The sequence below is a fragment of the Macaca thibetana genome, chromosome 11 (genome assembly GCF_024542745.1).
Source record: "Macaca thibetana thibetana isolate TM-01 chromosome 11, ASM2454274v1, whole genome shotgun sequence".
NCBI lineage: Eukaryota > Metazoa > Chordata > Mammalia > Primates > Cercopithecidae > Macaca > Macaca thibetana.
Window position 1 is genome coordinate 114,439,242 of NC_065588.1, and position 16,998 is coordinate 114,456,239.

The window sequence follows — 16,998 nt, forward strand, 5'->3', positions numbered from 1 at the left end:
GACAGTATCACTCTGTTGCCCAGGCTGGAGTGTAGTGGCACTATCTTGGCGCACTGCTACCTCTCCACCTCCTGGGTTCAGGTGATTCTCGTGCTCAGCCTCCTGAGTAGCTGGGATTACAGGCACGTACCACCATACCCAGTTAATGTTTTTGTATTTTAGTAGGGATGGGGTTTCACATGTTGCCCGGGCTGGTCTCAAACTCTTGAACTCAGGCAATCTGCCTGCCTTGGCCTTTCAAAGTGCTCGGATTACAGGCACGAGCTACTGTGCCCAGCCCACAACACTGTTTCATCATAAAAAATAAATGTCTTCAGATTAAAAAGGAAGCTGTCATAATGTTTGTTCAAAATCTTTGGTAAAAGACTTGAATTTCTGTATAAGAATAAAATATGTGAAGCATGAGGCACAAACTTTACTATTATACCCTAGACAAGGGGCTTTTCTTTTATTTGGAAATCTTTCCTTTAGGTGTCTGACCTTCACTTCACTTCTGAAATGAAGGTTCCTGGTGTAGGCATTTGCCTAGAGTTTCTTTTTCTAAATATATTTTCTTCCCTAATAGAGCTGGTGTCTCACTATGTTGCCCAGGCTAGTCTTGAACTCCTGGGCTCAAGCGATCCGCTCGCCCTGGTCTCCCAAAGTGCTGGAATTACAGGCGTGAGCCATAGCGCCCAGCCACTTGCCTATAGTTTCTAAATGAACTTGACTTTAACCCAGGAAGTCACTCCTCTGGACTCAGTTGTGCTTTGGGTTTACCTTTATCACAGTACTCATCACATTTACTTGTCTGCCTCTGCATAAGGCTGTGGGCTTTTTGAAGGCAGAGTAAATGTCGTTTGAAAAATCTCAGTCTCCCTAGCACCTGGCATAGTGCTTGATACTTAGTAGGCATTCAGTAAATGTTTGCTGAATAAACAAACACAAGAATATAGCTCTGAGGAGATTTTGAGAAAATGACATTTTCTTTTGGATTATTTAACAGAATTCAAATTTGTATTTCATAAAAACCTGCCACTCTGTACTCTAAGAAAGTCGTAAAATAGTGACACACACATAAGCACACCTTTACACAGCGGGGTGTGTGGGGATGTATCTAAAAATGGCTTTTATCCGCTGATGAGAAACCTTTTTATAGACTCCCACACTTTTTACGCTGTGGAGAAGGGATCAGCAGACCCACCACTCTCCTTTGTTTTGTTCATTTCAAAATTATTAAATAATTGCCGAAGCAGGTGTAGCTATCAAAAGCTGGGGCTGGAGGAAGGGGAGGAGAAGATGAAAAAGCGTATTTTAACTTGGAAGGATAGTTGGAGAGAAAAGATGACTAGCAAAAGGCTGAGGAGAAAGAAAGAGAAGTAACAGCTCTGTTTAAGAAACATTACCTTCATCTGTTAATTTACTTCTACTTTGCCAAACATGAGTTGAAGAGTCAAAGAACCCGCCCCTCTATTCAGCAAAAATAATAGGAAAGGCCACTGAAGCAAGTGAAAATAAACCAGAACATCCTATTCCCTCAAGGACATTTCTTTCTTTTTTTTAATCCCGCAAAGATGGTGAAAGCCATTCTTCTTTTAAAAGAGAGGAGCGGGAAAGAACTAACATTGGCAATAGGAAGGGTCAAATAAAGCTTTAGGAGTCAGGGTAGAATGGCCTTTTTTCCCCCACAACCAGACGGAGTCTTGCTCTGTCGCCCAGGCTGAAGTGCACTGGCATCATCTTGGCTCACTACAACCTCCGTCCTCTCCGGGTTTAAGCAGTTCTCCTGCCTTAGACTCCGGAGTAGCTGAGATTACAGGTGCGCGCCACCACGCCTAGCTAATTTTTGTATTTTTAGCAGAGACAGGTTTTCACTATATTGGCCAGGCTCGTCTTGAACTCCTGAACTCTTGATCTACCTGCCTTGGCCTCCCAAAGTGCTGAGATTAAAGGTGTGAGCCACCGTGCCTGGCCAGTAGAATGACTTTTTAAAACAATAGTTTTTGGAACACTTATATTTTATAGAATGAAGTGTTGCCCCATTAAAAAAAAAAAAAAAAAAGGAAAAGAAAAGAAAAAAATGTTCTCTATGTCCTCTAAATAATCCCTAGAAAGGGACCCTTATGACTGGAGTTCAATAAGCATACCTAAAATAACACTGATTCAAGAACAATGCTTTTAATATATTAAAGTCTTATGATCTATACTAATAGAAGGCAGCAACAGGCAAAGGGAATTAATTTTATACTTTAGTAAAATAAAAATACACCTTTTGATTAACAAATTTAAAAGACAGACTTTGTTGCTTAGGATAATATTAAAATATTATTTGCTATGGCTCTACACACAATGATTTTAACGAGTAGGATGGAGGCTCAGAAGCAGGTTAGATGACAACAAGGAAACAATCTGGATCAAAAATTCGTACCAGAGTCACTTGTGAATAATCAAGAATTGAGATGTGGAGTTGTGTCCTAGGCCAACTTTTTCAATTTAGTTCACAGAACATTTATTGAGCATTTACTATGTAACAGACACTGTGCTACATGGTAGGTGAAAAAAAAGGTTCCTGAAGAACTACTAGTCTAGAGATGTGGCGATGTTCTTGTTATTGAAAAAAGTAGTATGGCAACACTAGCCAGGGGGAAAAATAAGTACCTGAAGTTTACTTTGTCAGAATATGCTTTTAGCCTTATCAAATCATTCTTGCTCAAAAAGAAGTTTGGATTGGGCTGGGCGCGGTGGCGCACGCCTGTAATCCCAGCACTTTGAGAGGCAGAGGCGGATCACGAGGTCAGGAGATAGAGACCATCCTGGCTAACATGGTAAAACCCCGTCTCTACTAAAAATACAAAAAATTAGTTGGGCGTGGTGGCGGGCGCCTATAGTCCCAGCTACTCAGGAAGCTGAGGCAGGAGAATGGTGTGAACCCGGGAGGCGGAGCTTGCAGTGAGCCGAGATCACCCCACTGCACTCCAGCCTGGGCAACAAACAGAGCAAGGCTCTGTCTCAAAAAAAAAAAAAAAAAAAGATTGGATTAGAATCCCCTCAGGGCCCGGGAAAGACCAGAGCAGAGGCAAGGACTGGAGAGTAAGTAACCTGGCATTCTGATGTCAAAGGAAAATTTTCATTGTCCCACTTTACATTTTGGGGGCTTGATCTGTGGTAGAACCGTCCTGCTAAAATCAGGGCATCTTTATTCTGGATGCAGGGCAGTTAACTGCAAGTCATGCTCTCACTAGTTACTCATGGATTTCATTTTATTTATTTTTTTAAGGTTCTTCTTTGAAAAAGCAAATTTACTTCCTATTTAAAATGGTAATCTGTTTCAGATCTGTTTTGACTATTTGATTAGTCAAATTAATTTGACTAATTCAAGATATGTCTGCTTGTGAGTCGAGATTGTGCCACTGCACTCCAGCCTGGGCAACAGAGTGAGACTCTGTCTCAAAAAATTAAAAAAAGAAAAGAAAAGATATGTCTGCTTGATTATAACAATCAAGGGACAAAAGATTCCTTCTCCTATATTCATATATATTGGCATTCATTAAGCACATTCTTATTGTGTTGGGTATTCATTTAACTTTCATTTAACTTTTTCAAACTGTAAAGATAGTAAGATTATTTAACCCTTTTGATCCATTATGTTCAATGAACCGGTAGAGTATGATATTTAATATTTGGTAATTAATTTATTCCCTGCCTTTTTTTTGGTTTTGTTGGTCTATTCATTCATTCCACAGTTATTTACTGAGTGTCTATGCTGTGCCAGGCACTATTCTAGGTATTGGGTTTGTTACTTGTCCAAAGTAAAATAAAACTAACAAAGGCAGATATAACTATAAATTAATTTCCTCATTCCTAAGTTTAATACACAAAATTTTCTATTGAGAATTAAAAATCCTATTTATGTTCCCAAGTGAAAAAGTGTTAGGAATTTGAGTAAACCACCCATTATAAACTTTATGAATAATTTTTATTTCTATTGTTTTTAAAGATAACATTTTAAAGCTCAGGTATAAGAACTCAATAGAGTTCATGAAAAGATAGCATATTTAACATTAAGTTTTCATAAATATTCTATTTTTTTAGCTCTCTTACATTTTAAAGGTAACTCATCCAAAGTTTTATTTGCAAATGTGTTTTGATTTTCTTCCATCATATTTCCTCTACATTTTTCATAATAAAATAGAAAGATATAACTTAAATTCTTTCTGACCTACGTATTTTTTGTGGATCAAATACAATTATCTTCTACTTCAGAATATAAATTTTATCTGTTCTTCTTAAGTCATCACATCAGGGAGAGAGAAGTATTGAAACACTCATACTATCAGAAGGTAGGTCTATGGCAGCATGCCAAAAATAAAATTAAAATCCCATGAGTTCCAGACCAGGGTTTTCTTTCTTGTTGATTATGCCAGTGGTGTCTTTCTTCTAATTCTGGTTGCCTATCTGAGAAATCCTGGAGCAAAAAGATCCAACTGAATTCCTCTTTTTTGCTTCCTATACTCATAGAGCCCCAGGGGTAATAGAAAGGAAAGTGCCAGACCTGTCAGCACTCATGATCACTTCCTCCGAAAAGACAGCCCAGCAAAACCTTCTTTTTCACTCTTCAAATACATGATCACTTGCCCATGTTGAAAGCACACCAGCTGGTAACGCAATCTCTTGGTAGATTTCTGCATCTGTCTGCTATCTTTGCTTTCCTCAAATTGTTTCCATACAGTCCCGATAATCTGCGTCCTTTGCTGTCTCTCTGGTCCTGATGCACTGTCCACATAGCACACCGGCCATAGCTTCTATGGCCTTCCCCTTTTCCTTGAACATATCAAGTTCTCTCTGTCTCAGTGCTCTTGTGCTTGTTGCTTTCTCACTCATTCCCATCTCTTGCACCAGCTGGCTAGCTTCTATTTGTTTTTGAAATTTCTGCTTAAATGTCACCTCATCAGGTAGGCTTTCCTTACTGTCTGCTGGAGTAAGTCCTCCTCTTACCTGAAGCAAGTATCTTTTCTTTTCTTTTTCTTTTTTTTTTTTTTTTGAGACGGAGTCTCGCTCTGTTGCCCAGGCTGGAGTGCAATGGAACGATCTCAGCTCACTGCAACCTCCGCCTCCTGGGTTCAAGCAATTCTCCTGCTTCAGCCTCTCAAGTAGCTGGGATTACAGGCACACGCCACCATACTCGGCTATTTTTTGTATTTTTAGTAGAGACAGGGTTTTGCCATGTTGGCCAAGCTGGTCTTGAACTCCTGACCTCAAGTGATCCACCCTCCTAGGCCTACCAAAAGGCTGGAGTTACAGGCAGGAGCCACCATGCCCGGCTACAAGTTTCAGAATTACATATTCTGAATGTATATGTTATGTGTGTGTTTACTTGCTTAATCTTCCCTGCAGAAAATAAGCTCCATGCAGGCACAATGTCTGTTTCATTTCCTCTGGATCTGCAGGGTCTACCATATTTCCTGGCACATAGTAGAGGTTCCCTCCCTTTATTTGTTGAACAAATGAATAAGTTAATTGGTTCCAGAAAATCAACATGTGTCTTCCATTATTCATGACTGGGCATCAATATATTTTTTCCTACCTTTCCTTTTTTACTTTTTCTCCTAAGAAAAAACTACAGCTAGGCGCGATGGCTCACGCCTGTAATCCCAGCACTTTGGGAGGCCGAGGCGGGTGGATCACGAGGTCAGGAGTTCGAGACCAGCCTGACCAACATGGTGAAACCCCGTCTCTACTAAAAATACAAAAATTAGCTGGGACTGGTGGCACGTGCCTATAATCCCAGCTACTCGGGAGGCTGAGGCAGGAGAATCACTTGAATGTGGGAGGCGGAGGTTGCAGTGAGCCGAGATCATGCCATTGCACTCCAGCCTGGGCAACAGAGCAAGACTCCATCTCAAAAAAAAAAAAAAAAAAGTACAGCCAACAGAAGTGAAAACAATTCTTAAACATGCTGTCTCACTGCAGTTAGAATGTGATCACTGGCACTCATTAAAACAAGTGCATACATTCCTTACATATACTTAATAAAAAAGATTATAAGGGATTCTCTTCTATAATTCCATATTATGGACTCTTTATCTAAGGTCTCTCAAAATATCTTTGAAGAATTCCTACAAAGAATTATATTTTTCATAAAGTATTTCAACTTATGAATCCTCATAGCCTTGTATGAAATGAGAATTTTTAATTGGAAAAGAACACAAAAATAAAAAACAGAATAATTCACTCACAAGTCAGAATTTAAGGTTGGGTATGGTGGTGAATGCCTGTAACCCCAGGCATGGGAAGCCAAGGTGGAAGAACTGCTTGAGGCCAGGAGTTCGAGACCAGCCTGGGCAACATAGTGAGACCCCCATCTCTACAAAAAATTTAAAAAATTAGCCAAGTGTGGTGGCACACACCAGTAGTCCTAATTAGTTGAGAGGCTGAGTGGGGAGGATGGCTTGAGCCAGGAGTTTGAGGTTATAATGCACTATGATCATGCCACTGCACTCCAGCCTGGGTGACAGAACAAGACCCTATCATGATGCTTTTGTCATTGTGCATCATGATAAAAAATAAAAATTATTTAAGCTGGTAGAGAGCTAGCCTTAGAAGAACTATAAACAATCAATCCAATAAATGGTAGAAAATAGTAGAAACTGACTCTAAAACAAATAGTATGTTGGGAATAAAGATTAAGAAACACATTTTTTTGTTTTTGAGATGGAATTTCGCTTGTCACCCAGGCTGGAGTGTAATGGCGTGATCTTGGCTCACTGCAACCTCTGCCTCTTAGGTTCAAGTGATTCTCCTGCCTCAGCCTCCCGAGTAGCTGGGATTACAGGCGTGTGCCACCATGCCTGGCTAAGTTTTTGTATTTTTAGTAGAGACGGGGTTTTGCCATGTTGGCCAGGCTGGTCTCGAACTCCTGACCTCAGGTGATCGGCCTGCTTCAGTCTCCCAAAGGGCTGGGATTACAGGCATGAGCCACCGCGCCCAGCTAAGAAACATACTTTTAAAAGAGCATACTTCTAAAAGGGCACAACCAACAGGTTACGCTCAGGAAGACTTAAGGTCTACAGTATTAAGATTACTGGTTTAGAGAAGGACTTACCAAATTCTTCAACTTATATATTGATGATGATGGACATCAGAGTAATGAGAGAGGGAGATGAAGAAATAGGCACAGATGTAGGCTGTGTAGTCCTTTGTTACTTTTTGACTGTAAGAAAACTGTCACATGCCAGGTGTAGTCCCATACTGCATTTGCAAAAAGGTAACTGAAACATCTGGAAGCTAAGTGACTTGAACTGGATTCACTATGATTGACAAAGCCCACCTCTGTGGAGGGTATCATGAAACGTACCTTCTTGTGCACGACAGAGGAGCTGGAATTGATTGTGCTTTCATCGTCGTGCATCATGACAAGTTCAGAACTGCTCTCATCCATGACCTCCTGCATGCTATTCACACTGCTGCTCTGGCTGCCTGTGCTCACGGACATGCTTGGAATGGAATGGTTGCTGTCCAGGCTGTCCATTTCCCTGTTCAGGCTGGTTCCATGTTCACTGTCCTATAAAAATGGGGCATTGAGGTTAGAAGAGACTGAAGATAAAGAGTCAATCTATTGACTAAAGTATCAAGCACACTCAATTTTGTAGTGTCAAGTTGCTTTTCTGCCAAATCTGCAAAGATGAACTTTTTATGTACTGGCTCCACTACTCCTCCACCATTTTCAGACATCTCAAATTCGCTTCTTATACCTTCCCCAGGGGCCATCCTGGACATCTGGTCATAAGGCTCCAAATGCTGCCATCCCAGGGCTTTCCCCTGTCATAGACACTATCATATTATCGTGTTGCTACTCAGTAAGCAAAATCAAGCCAGGTTTGTAAGGGACTTTCTGGAACATCCAGGAGCTAGAGGAAGACTGCCGGCCACTGCACAGGTGAGTTCTAGGATATCTGCAAAGACAGCAGTGGTGACTTGAAAAAGTAGAGTGGAAAGAGTTTTCAGATATTTGACAAGCAATATGCTTCCTCTGCGAGTCATTATTGAGTAACTTCATATCTAAGCAGGGATATTAATTCTACTTTCCTGGACAGGTAATTAGTCTGCCTCCCTCAAGCAATTCTATCATGCTTATCTCTGTAATCTTATTAAATATATCTGTTAAATAATACTGGTATTCATCACTACTGGCCCAAAGACTACTATTTGAAAAGTGGTAAAATAATCAGAACATATAATTTATCCATCACAGTGGGATATCTTTTGATATAAGATTGAATAATATAATTAAATCCATTTAGCTACAAATAAACCTTGTTCTCAAAGAACCATACTGTACACATATAACTTTAATAAACTGTTACTTAGCCATGGCAATATAAAAAAATTACTGGGTAATATAAAATGGAAGATAATACATTATATTTTTAATAGGCTTATTTTCCCAATTAAAGGGGATCATTTCTAAATACGCAATCAAGAAATTTTATAGTTCAATGCAACTTTCTGAGCTTCATTTTTAGAATTATTGATAAAATACTTTTATGTTTATTTTATTTTCTATTAAAAAGCCAAATACATTCATTCTTCATTCTTGTCTTCCTTTGTATTTCAATTTAGAGGAAGAAGAGTCCTTTCTCTTATTCAAGGCTAATTCCTCCACTAATACCCTTGTTCTTATTCTGTCTATGTTCGGAAGTCCTGCCTCTTTAACTACATCCCTTTCTTCTATCTTCTGACTCTGCCCTGGCTCCATCTCTACTGCATTTAAAGACGAAGAAGCCTGTCTTATATTTATGGACCTCTCTACATGCTGCCCACTCTTACTTTTCCTTTTTAACCCAATTTCGGAATCTTAACGTAATTACTTTTTTGCTGTCTCTGCCTTATCAAATCCCATGAATTATACAACCCCAGTAATCTACTATTCATTCTACCTAGTCCTGTAAAACTGCTTTTACTAAGGTCATTAAGGATTCTCTAATTGAAAATTTCTATCTGTATACCGGCAAGAGTATATAATGCCAGGACCTTAAACTCAAAAGGCACGAAACTGAAATCATCCTAAACCTACTCTTTCTCCCTGGTTCATTTTCTCTGTTCTTGGTATTGACATAGTCCTAGCCACCCAGGCTCAAATGCTCAGAGTCACCTTAAACTTCTCCTCATCTGTCACTGTCAATGGGAAGCCATGGATTATCAAATCTACCTCTATGATGCTTCTCAAAAGTGTTCCCTTTTCCCCATTCGCATTGACACTGCCCTTATTACCTCTTGCATGGACTATTAGCCAGGATGTTGCCCATTCAAATCCATGTTACACTCTGTTGCCAGAATAATCTTCCTAAAGCACAACACCTTTCTGAGTCTAGAATACCCTATGCCCATTTGTCAGAAACTACCAACATTATGTCCTCCAGGAAACCTTCACTAATCTCACCAGCAGACTTATTTTCTCCCCATGATGGACCCCTGCAATGGGGAACACCTCTGTAGCACTTTTCATATTTTGCCTTATATAAGTGTTATTTTATGAATGTCTCTTGTACAACCCTTCATGTCTCTTAAGGCAGACAGCATCAATTAATTTTTATCCTCAAAAGTTTTTCAGAGTGCCCAGTCTAGAACTTTTTCACATAGGGGGCATTCTAAAAGTACCTGCTAAAATAAATTAAACCTACTTCCTCATCCTCCTGTGACTCATTCAAGGGTCCATTTCGTGTCTCTTGGAAAAGTATTTTTTTCATTTTTCGGTACTGTAGGTTATCTAGCTCACGAACAGCATCTTTTGTCCTCTGTATGAGGTCAATGAGGACACGTATTGGCCGGTCTCGTCGAACAAAGTCATGCTGATTGAGGGAGGAGAAAAAAATAAATTGATAATGAAGAAACATCCTTAGGTGCAAGGTACAGATATCAAAGAAATAGAGAATCATAAAATAGTTCTATGGATATTACAGAAATAACAAAATATGATTTTCATGTCATGTGTCCTTTCATATTTTGTAAATCTCATAAAGAGATAGCTATGCTTTTTTTTCTTCTTCCTTAAGCCCCGTTTTGCGGATATGAGAATTCGTTTTAAAAATTGTACATATTGCCAGGCACGGTGGCTCATGCCTGTGATCCCTGCGCTTTGGGAGGCCGAGGCGGGTGGATCACGAGGTCAGGAGTTCAAGACCGGCCTGGCCAAGATAGTGAAACCCTGTCTCTACTAAAAATACAAAAAATTAGCCAGGTATGGTGGCACGTGTCTGTAGTCCCAGCTGCTCCGGAGCCTGAGGCAGAGAATTGCTTAAACCTGGAGGGGCGGAGCTTGCAGTGAGCCCAGATCGCGCCACTGCACTCCAGCCTGGGTGACAGAGCAAGGCTTGGTCTCAAAAAAAAAAAAAAAAAGTATATATTTAAAGCATATGGCAAGATGTTTTGATACACATACAAATAGTGAAATGATTTCTGCAGTTAAGCAAATTAACATATCTGTGATCTCATACAGTTACTTTTTGGTGGCGAAAGTACTGAAAATCTTTAGTCTTAGCAAATTTCCCAGATATAATACAGTATTATCAACTATAGTCCTCAAGCTGTACACTGGATCTCTACACTTGTTTATCCCACATAACTAAAACTTTGTACCGTTTGACTTTTATCTTTCCATTCCCCATCCCTTTCAACCACCTTTAATTTTGTGTTTTATTCTTTTGTTTAGTTTCCTCAAATAAGTGAGATTGTACACTATTTTTTTGTGTGTCTGGTTGATCTCACTTAGAATAATGTCTTCTGGGTTCACATGTATTGCTGCAAATGGCAGGACCACTTTCTTTTTTAAGACTATATATAAAATAAATATTATAAATAAATAAATATATAAAAAATATAATAAAATATTATTCAGTCATATATATGATTGAGTCTTAAATATCTATATCACATGCACCATAATTTCTTCTATCCTTTCATCCACTGATGAACACATAGGCTGTTTCCTTATTTTGGATATAGTGAAAAATGCTGTGATGAACATGGGGGCACAGACATTTTTATGAGGTGCTGACTTCATTTTCTTCAGGTGTATAACCAGCAGCGGGATTACTGGAACGAATAACATTCTGATTTTTGGGTTTCGGAGGAACCTCCATACCGTTTTCCATAATGGCAACCCCAATCTACATTCCCACCAACAGCATATAAGGATTCCCTTTTCTCTACACCCTTGCCACTTGTTATCGCTTATCTTTTTTGATAATAGCCTTTCTAACAAGTGTGGGGTGACAGCTCATTGTGGTTTTCATTTCCATGTCCCTAATGATTAGTGAATGTTGAGTATTTTTTCATATGAGAATTCTTGAGGTTCACTTTATCATATAAGTAATAAAAAAATCACCAGAACTTTAAGAAGTAGCAGGTAGGCTTGTAACTTTTAAATCTGAAACTATATAATAAGCCAAAGCAATGCAGAGTATAGTCTATTCTTTTTTTTCTTTTGAGATGGAGTCTCACTCTGTCGCCCAGGCTAGAGTGCAGTGGTGCGATCTTGGCTCACTGCAACCTCCACCTCTTGGGTTCAAACAATTCTCCTGACTTAGCCTCCCGCGTAGCTGGGATTACAGGCATGCGCCACCACGCCTGGCTGATTTTTGTATTTTTAGTAGAGACGAGGTTTCACTATGTTGCCCAGGCTGGTCTTAAACTCCTGAGCTCAAGTGATCCACCTGCCTCAGCCTCCCAAAGTGATGGGATTACAGGCGTGAGCCACCTCACCCCACCTTGGTCTATTCTTATTATAATTTGCCTCAATCCTCACCCCCATATGCATTATCCCTTGAAAAACAGACTTGTGAATATTTTATTTTCTATTTCTGTGGTCATATAGTGTATGCTTGAAAATATGCCAGCTGTTCAATTTATCCAGAGGTCAAAATTCTGGCAACTTCATTTCCCCAATAAGAAAAAGGGTCTCTGAGGAGTGAAAACAACTGCTCTAAAGTACATAAATTATTCTTGATATAAACGTCCCTCACTTTCAATATTATTAATGATTGTTACATAATCTGGTTTCCTAGTTTCTCAGCCCATAGCAGGTTAGACAGAGAATAATAGTGGAGAAGTAGGCCTGGCGCGGTGGCTCACGCCTATCATCTAGCACTTTGGGAGGCTGAGGCGGGTGGATTACTGGAGATCAGGAGTTCAAGACCAGCCTGGCCAACATGGTGAAACCCTGTCTCTACTAAAAATACAAAATTAGCTGGGTGTGGTGGTGCGCATCTGTAATCCCAGCTACTCGGGAGGCTGAGGCAGCAGAATTGCTTGAACCTGGGAGGCAGAAGTTGCAGTGAGCTGAGATCACGCCGTTGCACTCCAGCCTGGGCAAAAAGAGTAAAACTCCACCTCAAAAAAAAAAAAAAAAAAAAAAAAGAGTGGAGGAGTAAAGGATTGAGAAGTGAGAAAGGTAGGGTTACCACCTGTTGTAAAAAGAAGCATCTTTTGTAAGTTCTCTGACTGCTGGAGAGTAGAGAAAGAGAGAAAAATTTTATGACTAACAGACCTATCAACCAACCAAACAAATAATAATAAAACAGGTTTGTGGGCTATTTTGCAAAAGGGCAAATGCCCCTTATATAGCCCCTTTTATGCCTCAAGAGTTCATGAAACACTGTCTCTGAGCCCTCAAGAAGTGACATTAGACTGGGTGTGGCAGCTCACATCTGTAATCCCAGCACTTTGGGAGGCCGAGGCAGGCTGATCACTTGAGGTCAGGAGTTCGAGACTAGCCTGGCCAACATGGTGAAACCCCGTCTCCACTAAAAATACAAAAAATTAGTTGGGCATTGTGATGCACGCCTGTAATCCCAGCAACTCGGGAGGCTGACGCAGGAGAATCTCTTGAATCTGGGAGGCAGAAGTTGCAGTGAGCCGAGATTGCGCCAAAACACTCCAGCCTGGGCGACAGAGTGAAAAAAAAAAAAAGGGTGAAAGGAGGAAACTTTATTTTTTAAAGCAAAAAGTTCAGTTATGTGGAAAATTTACTTCTGTAAAATTATAATTTGAAGACATTGGGAAAATGAGATACAATGTAGTGGGCCTTAGCTGATGAAATGAATTTAATTTCTTTATAATTTAAACAGATAAAAAATAATAGGGCCCTTGTGAGAAAACAATCTATATGTCTTGTGGTTCTACATTCTGACTCTGTTAGAGGAATTGCAGTTTTTGCTGTTGCTTTTATAAAATACCTCTTCCTAGGCAGAGTCCTTTTTGAATAAAAACACCATTCCCAGCAGCAAGCGTAGCCTGCACATTTCAAGGATGAGAAAGAAAGGAAGAAAGTATGATCATTTTCCTCCTCCAGTGCTTACAGTTATAAAGAGCGAATCGGGTTTTAGTAAACTTAAAGCTATGACTTAACGTCACAGAATTTTCTAATGGGAATGCCTCTTAGAAAATTTTCTGTTTCAAGGCTGGGCATGGTGGCTCATGCCTGTGATCTCAGCACTTTGGGAGGCCAAGGCAGGCAGATCACCTGAGGCTAAGAGTTCAAGAGCTGCCTGGCCAACATGGCGAAACCCCATCTCTACTAAAAACACCAAAATTAGGGACTGGGCATGGTGGCTCACAATTGTAATTCCAGCACTTGGGGAAGCTGAGGCAGGGGGATCACATGAGGTCAGGAGTCCAAGACCAGCCTGGCCAACATGGTGAAACTCCGTCTCTACTAAAAATACAAAAATTAGCAGGGCGTGTTGGCACGTGCCTGTAGTCCCAGCTACTCAGGAGGCTGAGGCAGGAGAATTGCTTGAACTTGAGAGGCAGAGGCTGAAGTGAGCTGAGATCATGCCACTGCACTCCAGCCTAGGTGATAGAGACTCTGTTTCAAAATAAATAAATAAATAAATAATAAATAAAAATAAAAAATACCAAAATTATCCAGGCGTGGTGATGCCCACCTATAGTCCCAGGTACTTGGGAGGCTGAGTCACGAGAATCAATTGAGCCTGGGTGACACAGAAAGACTCTGTCTCAAAAAAAAAAAAAGAGAAAAGAAAATTTTTCTTTTTCAAGTGAGGAAATTTGGGCCCTGAGAAGTTAGGTGATTTCCACAGCTAATTAGTGGAAGAGCTACAGTTGCAACTCAGGCTTTAAAACTTTTTTTCTGTAGGGGGTGTGGGTGGTGGTGGTTATTTTCTGGTGTCCTACTACCATAATTAGCTTTCTAAAATACAGGTATGATCATTCATTGCAACAGATACTACATGCCACTAATCCCCCATTCCAACCTCTTTTTTTTTTTTTATCTGAGACAAAGTCTCACTCTATCACCCAGGCTAGAGGGCAGTGGCGCAATCTCAGTTCACTGCAACCTCCACCTCCCAGGTTCAAGCGATTCTTGTGCCTCAGCCTCCCCAGTAGCTGGGATTACAGGTGTGCGCCACTACGCCTGGCTACTTTTTGTATTTTTAGTAGAGATGGGGTTTCACTGTGTTGGCCAGGCTGGTCTCAAACTCCTGACCTTAGGTGATCCGCCCACCTCGGCCTCCCAAAGCGCTGGTATTACAGGCATGAGCCACAGCTTTCAGCCTGAATCTCTCTCTCTCTCTCTTTTTTTTTTTTTTTTTTTTTTTTTTTGCCTTACTTTAAACATGAGAAAGTAAAGGAACTGAACTCAAGCCTCCTTTGTGGTTACAGATTACACAGTGACTATGTTCTGGCCAGTGAGAGGTAGGCAGATGTTCTTGAGGAAGGTTTTATTTTCTAGAATAAAAAGGCAAGACACATAAGGAGAAGGTGTTTTACTCTTTGTTCTCTCTCCTTCTTCCTGCCTGGAATTAAAACTTGAGTCCTGGCAATGTAGCAGCCATTTTATGACAAAGACAATAAAAGGTACATGCTAAGGATGGTGAAGTAGAAAGAAAGAGCTTGGGTCGATGATGACATTGTTGAGCTGCTTAGAGCTTTGGACTGCTTACTCCACTTCCTTTTCCAATGTCCTGGACTTCCTATTACATGAGATAAACTCTGACCTGTTTAAGCCTTTCACAAACAGATACACTCTACATCTTAATATCTCACTGTCCCTTAGATAAAGAGTAGCCTTTTACAACCAGGTTCCTGCTTGTATTTCTAGGTTTAAATCTAGTCATTGTTACTCCTCCTTCCTACACAATAGTACATTCCAGGGAGTTCTAAACCTGTGCATACCTTTCATACCTCTAGGCCTTTGCTTTCACATCTCTATGTTCTCTCTGCCTGCAATCCCATCTCCTCATTTTTTTTTAATTTTTATTTTTTGAGACAGAGTCTTGCTCTGTCGCCAGGCTGGAGTGCAGTGGCATGATCTCAGCTCACCGAAACCTCCACCTCCCGGATTCAAGCGATTCCCCTGCCTCAGCCTCCCAAGTAGCTGGGATTACAGGCATGCGCCACCACGCCCAGCTAATTTTTCATATTTTAGTAGAGACGAGGTTTCACCATGTTGGCCAAGATGGTCTCAATCTCCTGACCTCGTGATCTGCCCACCTCGGCCTCCAAAAGTGCTGGGATTACATACGTGAGCCACTGTACCCGGCCTCCTCATTGTTTTTAAAAGCCCACTGTTCTCCAAACCCCTACAACTGGAATGTCCTCAGACTCTTTTAAAAGGACAATTTTATTGTTCTCAAAAATACGTTTACTTTCCACATTCAAATAACACAGAAAAATGCAAAAAAAAAAAAAAAAAAAAAAAAAAAAAAAAGAAAGAAAGAAAATCAGCCGGGCGTGGTAGCTCATGCCTGTAATCCCAGCACTTTGGGAGGCCGAGGAGGGCGGATCACCTGAGGTCAGGAGTTCGAGACCAGCCTGAACCAACATGGAGAAACCCTGTCTCTACTAAAAATACAAAATTAGCCAGGCGGGGTGGCACATGCCTGTAATCCCAGCTACTAGGGAGGGTGAGGCAGGAGAATCGCTTGAACCTGGGAGGCGGAGGTTGCAGTGAGCCAAGACTGTGCCATTGCACTCCAGCCTGGGAAACAAGACTGAAACTCCGTCTCCAAAAAAAAAAAAAAAAAAATCACCTGAAATTCTACCATCTCGAAATAAATACATAAATATTAAGTTACAGAATATCATTTTAGACATGTCCCTCTCTTTCTCTCAGAACAATGAATAACTATAAATCGTTTTACATGGGAATATTATACAAGCTAATTTTAAGTATAATCGATTAAATTAAGGTATACTTGAATTTAACAGAATTAGAAGAGATTGAATTAAAACAATTGCGTAGGCTGGGCATGGTGGCTCATGCGTGTAATCCCAGCACTGTGGAAGGCCGAGGAGGGTGGATTATTTGAGGTCAGGAGTTTGAGACCAGCCCAGCCAACAGGGTGAAACCCTCTGTCCACTAAAAATAGAAAAACTAGCCAGACGTGGTGGCGTGTGCCTGTAATCCCAGCTGCTCAGGAGGCTGAAGCAGGAGAATCGCTTGAACCCGAGAGGCGGACGTTGCAGTGAGCCGAGATCGCACCACTGCACTCCAGCCTGTGCAATGGCATGAGACTCTGTCACACACACTCAGACACACACATACACACACACACAAATTAAAAAATGAAACAACTGCTTAACTTTAGTTGTAATTTCTTCACTAAAAGAGTTATCTGTTCCTAAAAGACCTTCTAAAGTTAAAAAAAAATTATTAAAGGCTTTACGATATTGAAGTTACTTTAGTTCTTTTGTCCTATATATTTTAAGAAATATTATTGTTCATCTACTCCTAAAGATAAGGAAATTAGTATGCATATGTTTTTCCTGCCCTAGATTTTTCTAATTACATTATTTTTACATTGCAAATGTTTATAACATTTATATCTGTCCTTTAAGCATTTCGATAATTTTACCTCAGTTGTTTATTTAAATGGATAAAGTGTGAAAGTGATGTTTTAATGTCAGGGCAAAAATGTGTGGAAAAGATGGATTATTGAAAAATATTTGGGAGTAAGTAGATAGCTTAAGTGGGGGGGAAAAAAGGTAGATTTTTAC

At 40.3% G+C, this 16,998-nt stretch overlaps 2 protein-coding genes across 7 annotated transcripts in view; one reads left to right on the forward strand and one right to left on the reverse strand.

Annotated features, from left to right (window-relative positions):
* SUDS3 (SDS3 homolog, SIN3A corepressor complex component) overlaps nt 1-16,998 on the forward strand; it is a 1,028,644-nt gene that overhangs the window by 797,854 nt on the left and 213,792 nt on the right. The window lies entirely within an intron of this gene.
* TAOK3 (TAO kinase 3) overlaps nt 1-16,998 on the reverse strand; it is a 230,835-nt gene that overhangs the window by 45,949 nt on the left and 167,888 nt on the right. For all 6 annotated transcript variants that reach the window (XM_050747905.1, XM_050747901.1, XM_050747900.1 and 3 more), the window contains 2 exons: nt 9,660-9,827; nt 7,334-7,540 (listed from right to left, as the gene is read on the reverse strand). In XM_050747905.1, coding sequence (XP_050603862.1) covers nt 7,334-7,540; nt 9,660-9,827 — 375 coding nt within the window. The remainder of the gene's footprint in view (nt 1-7,333; nt 7,541-9,659; nt 9,828-16,998) is intronic.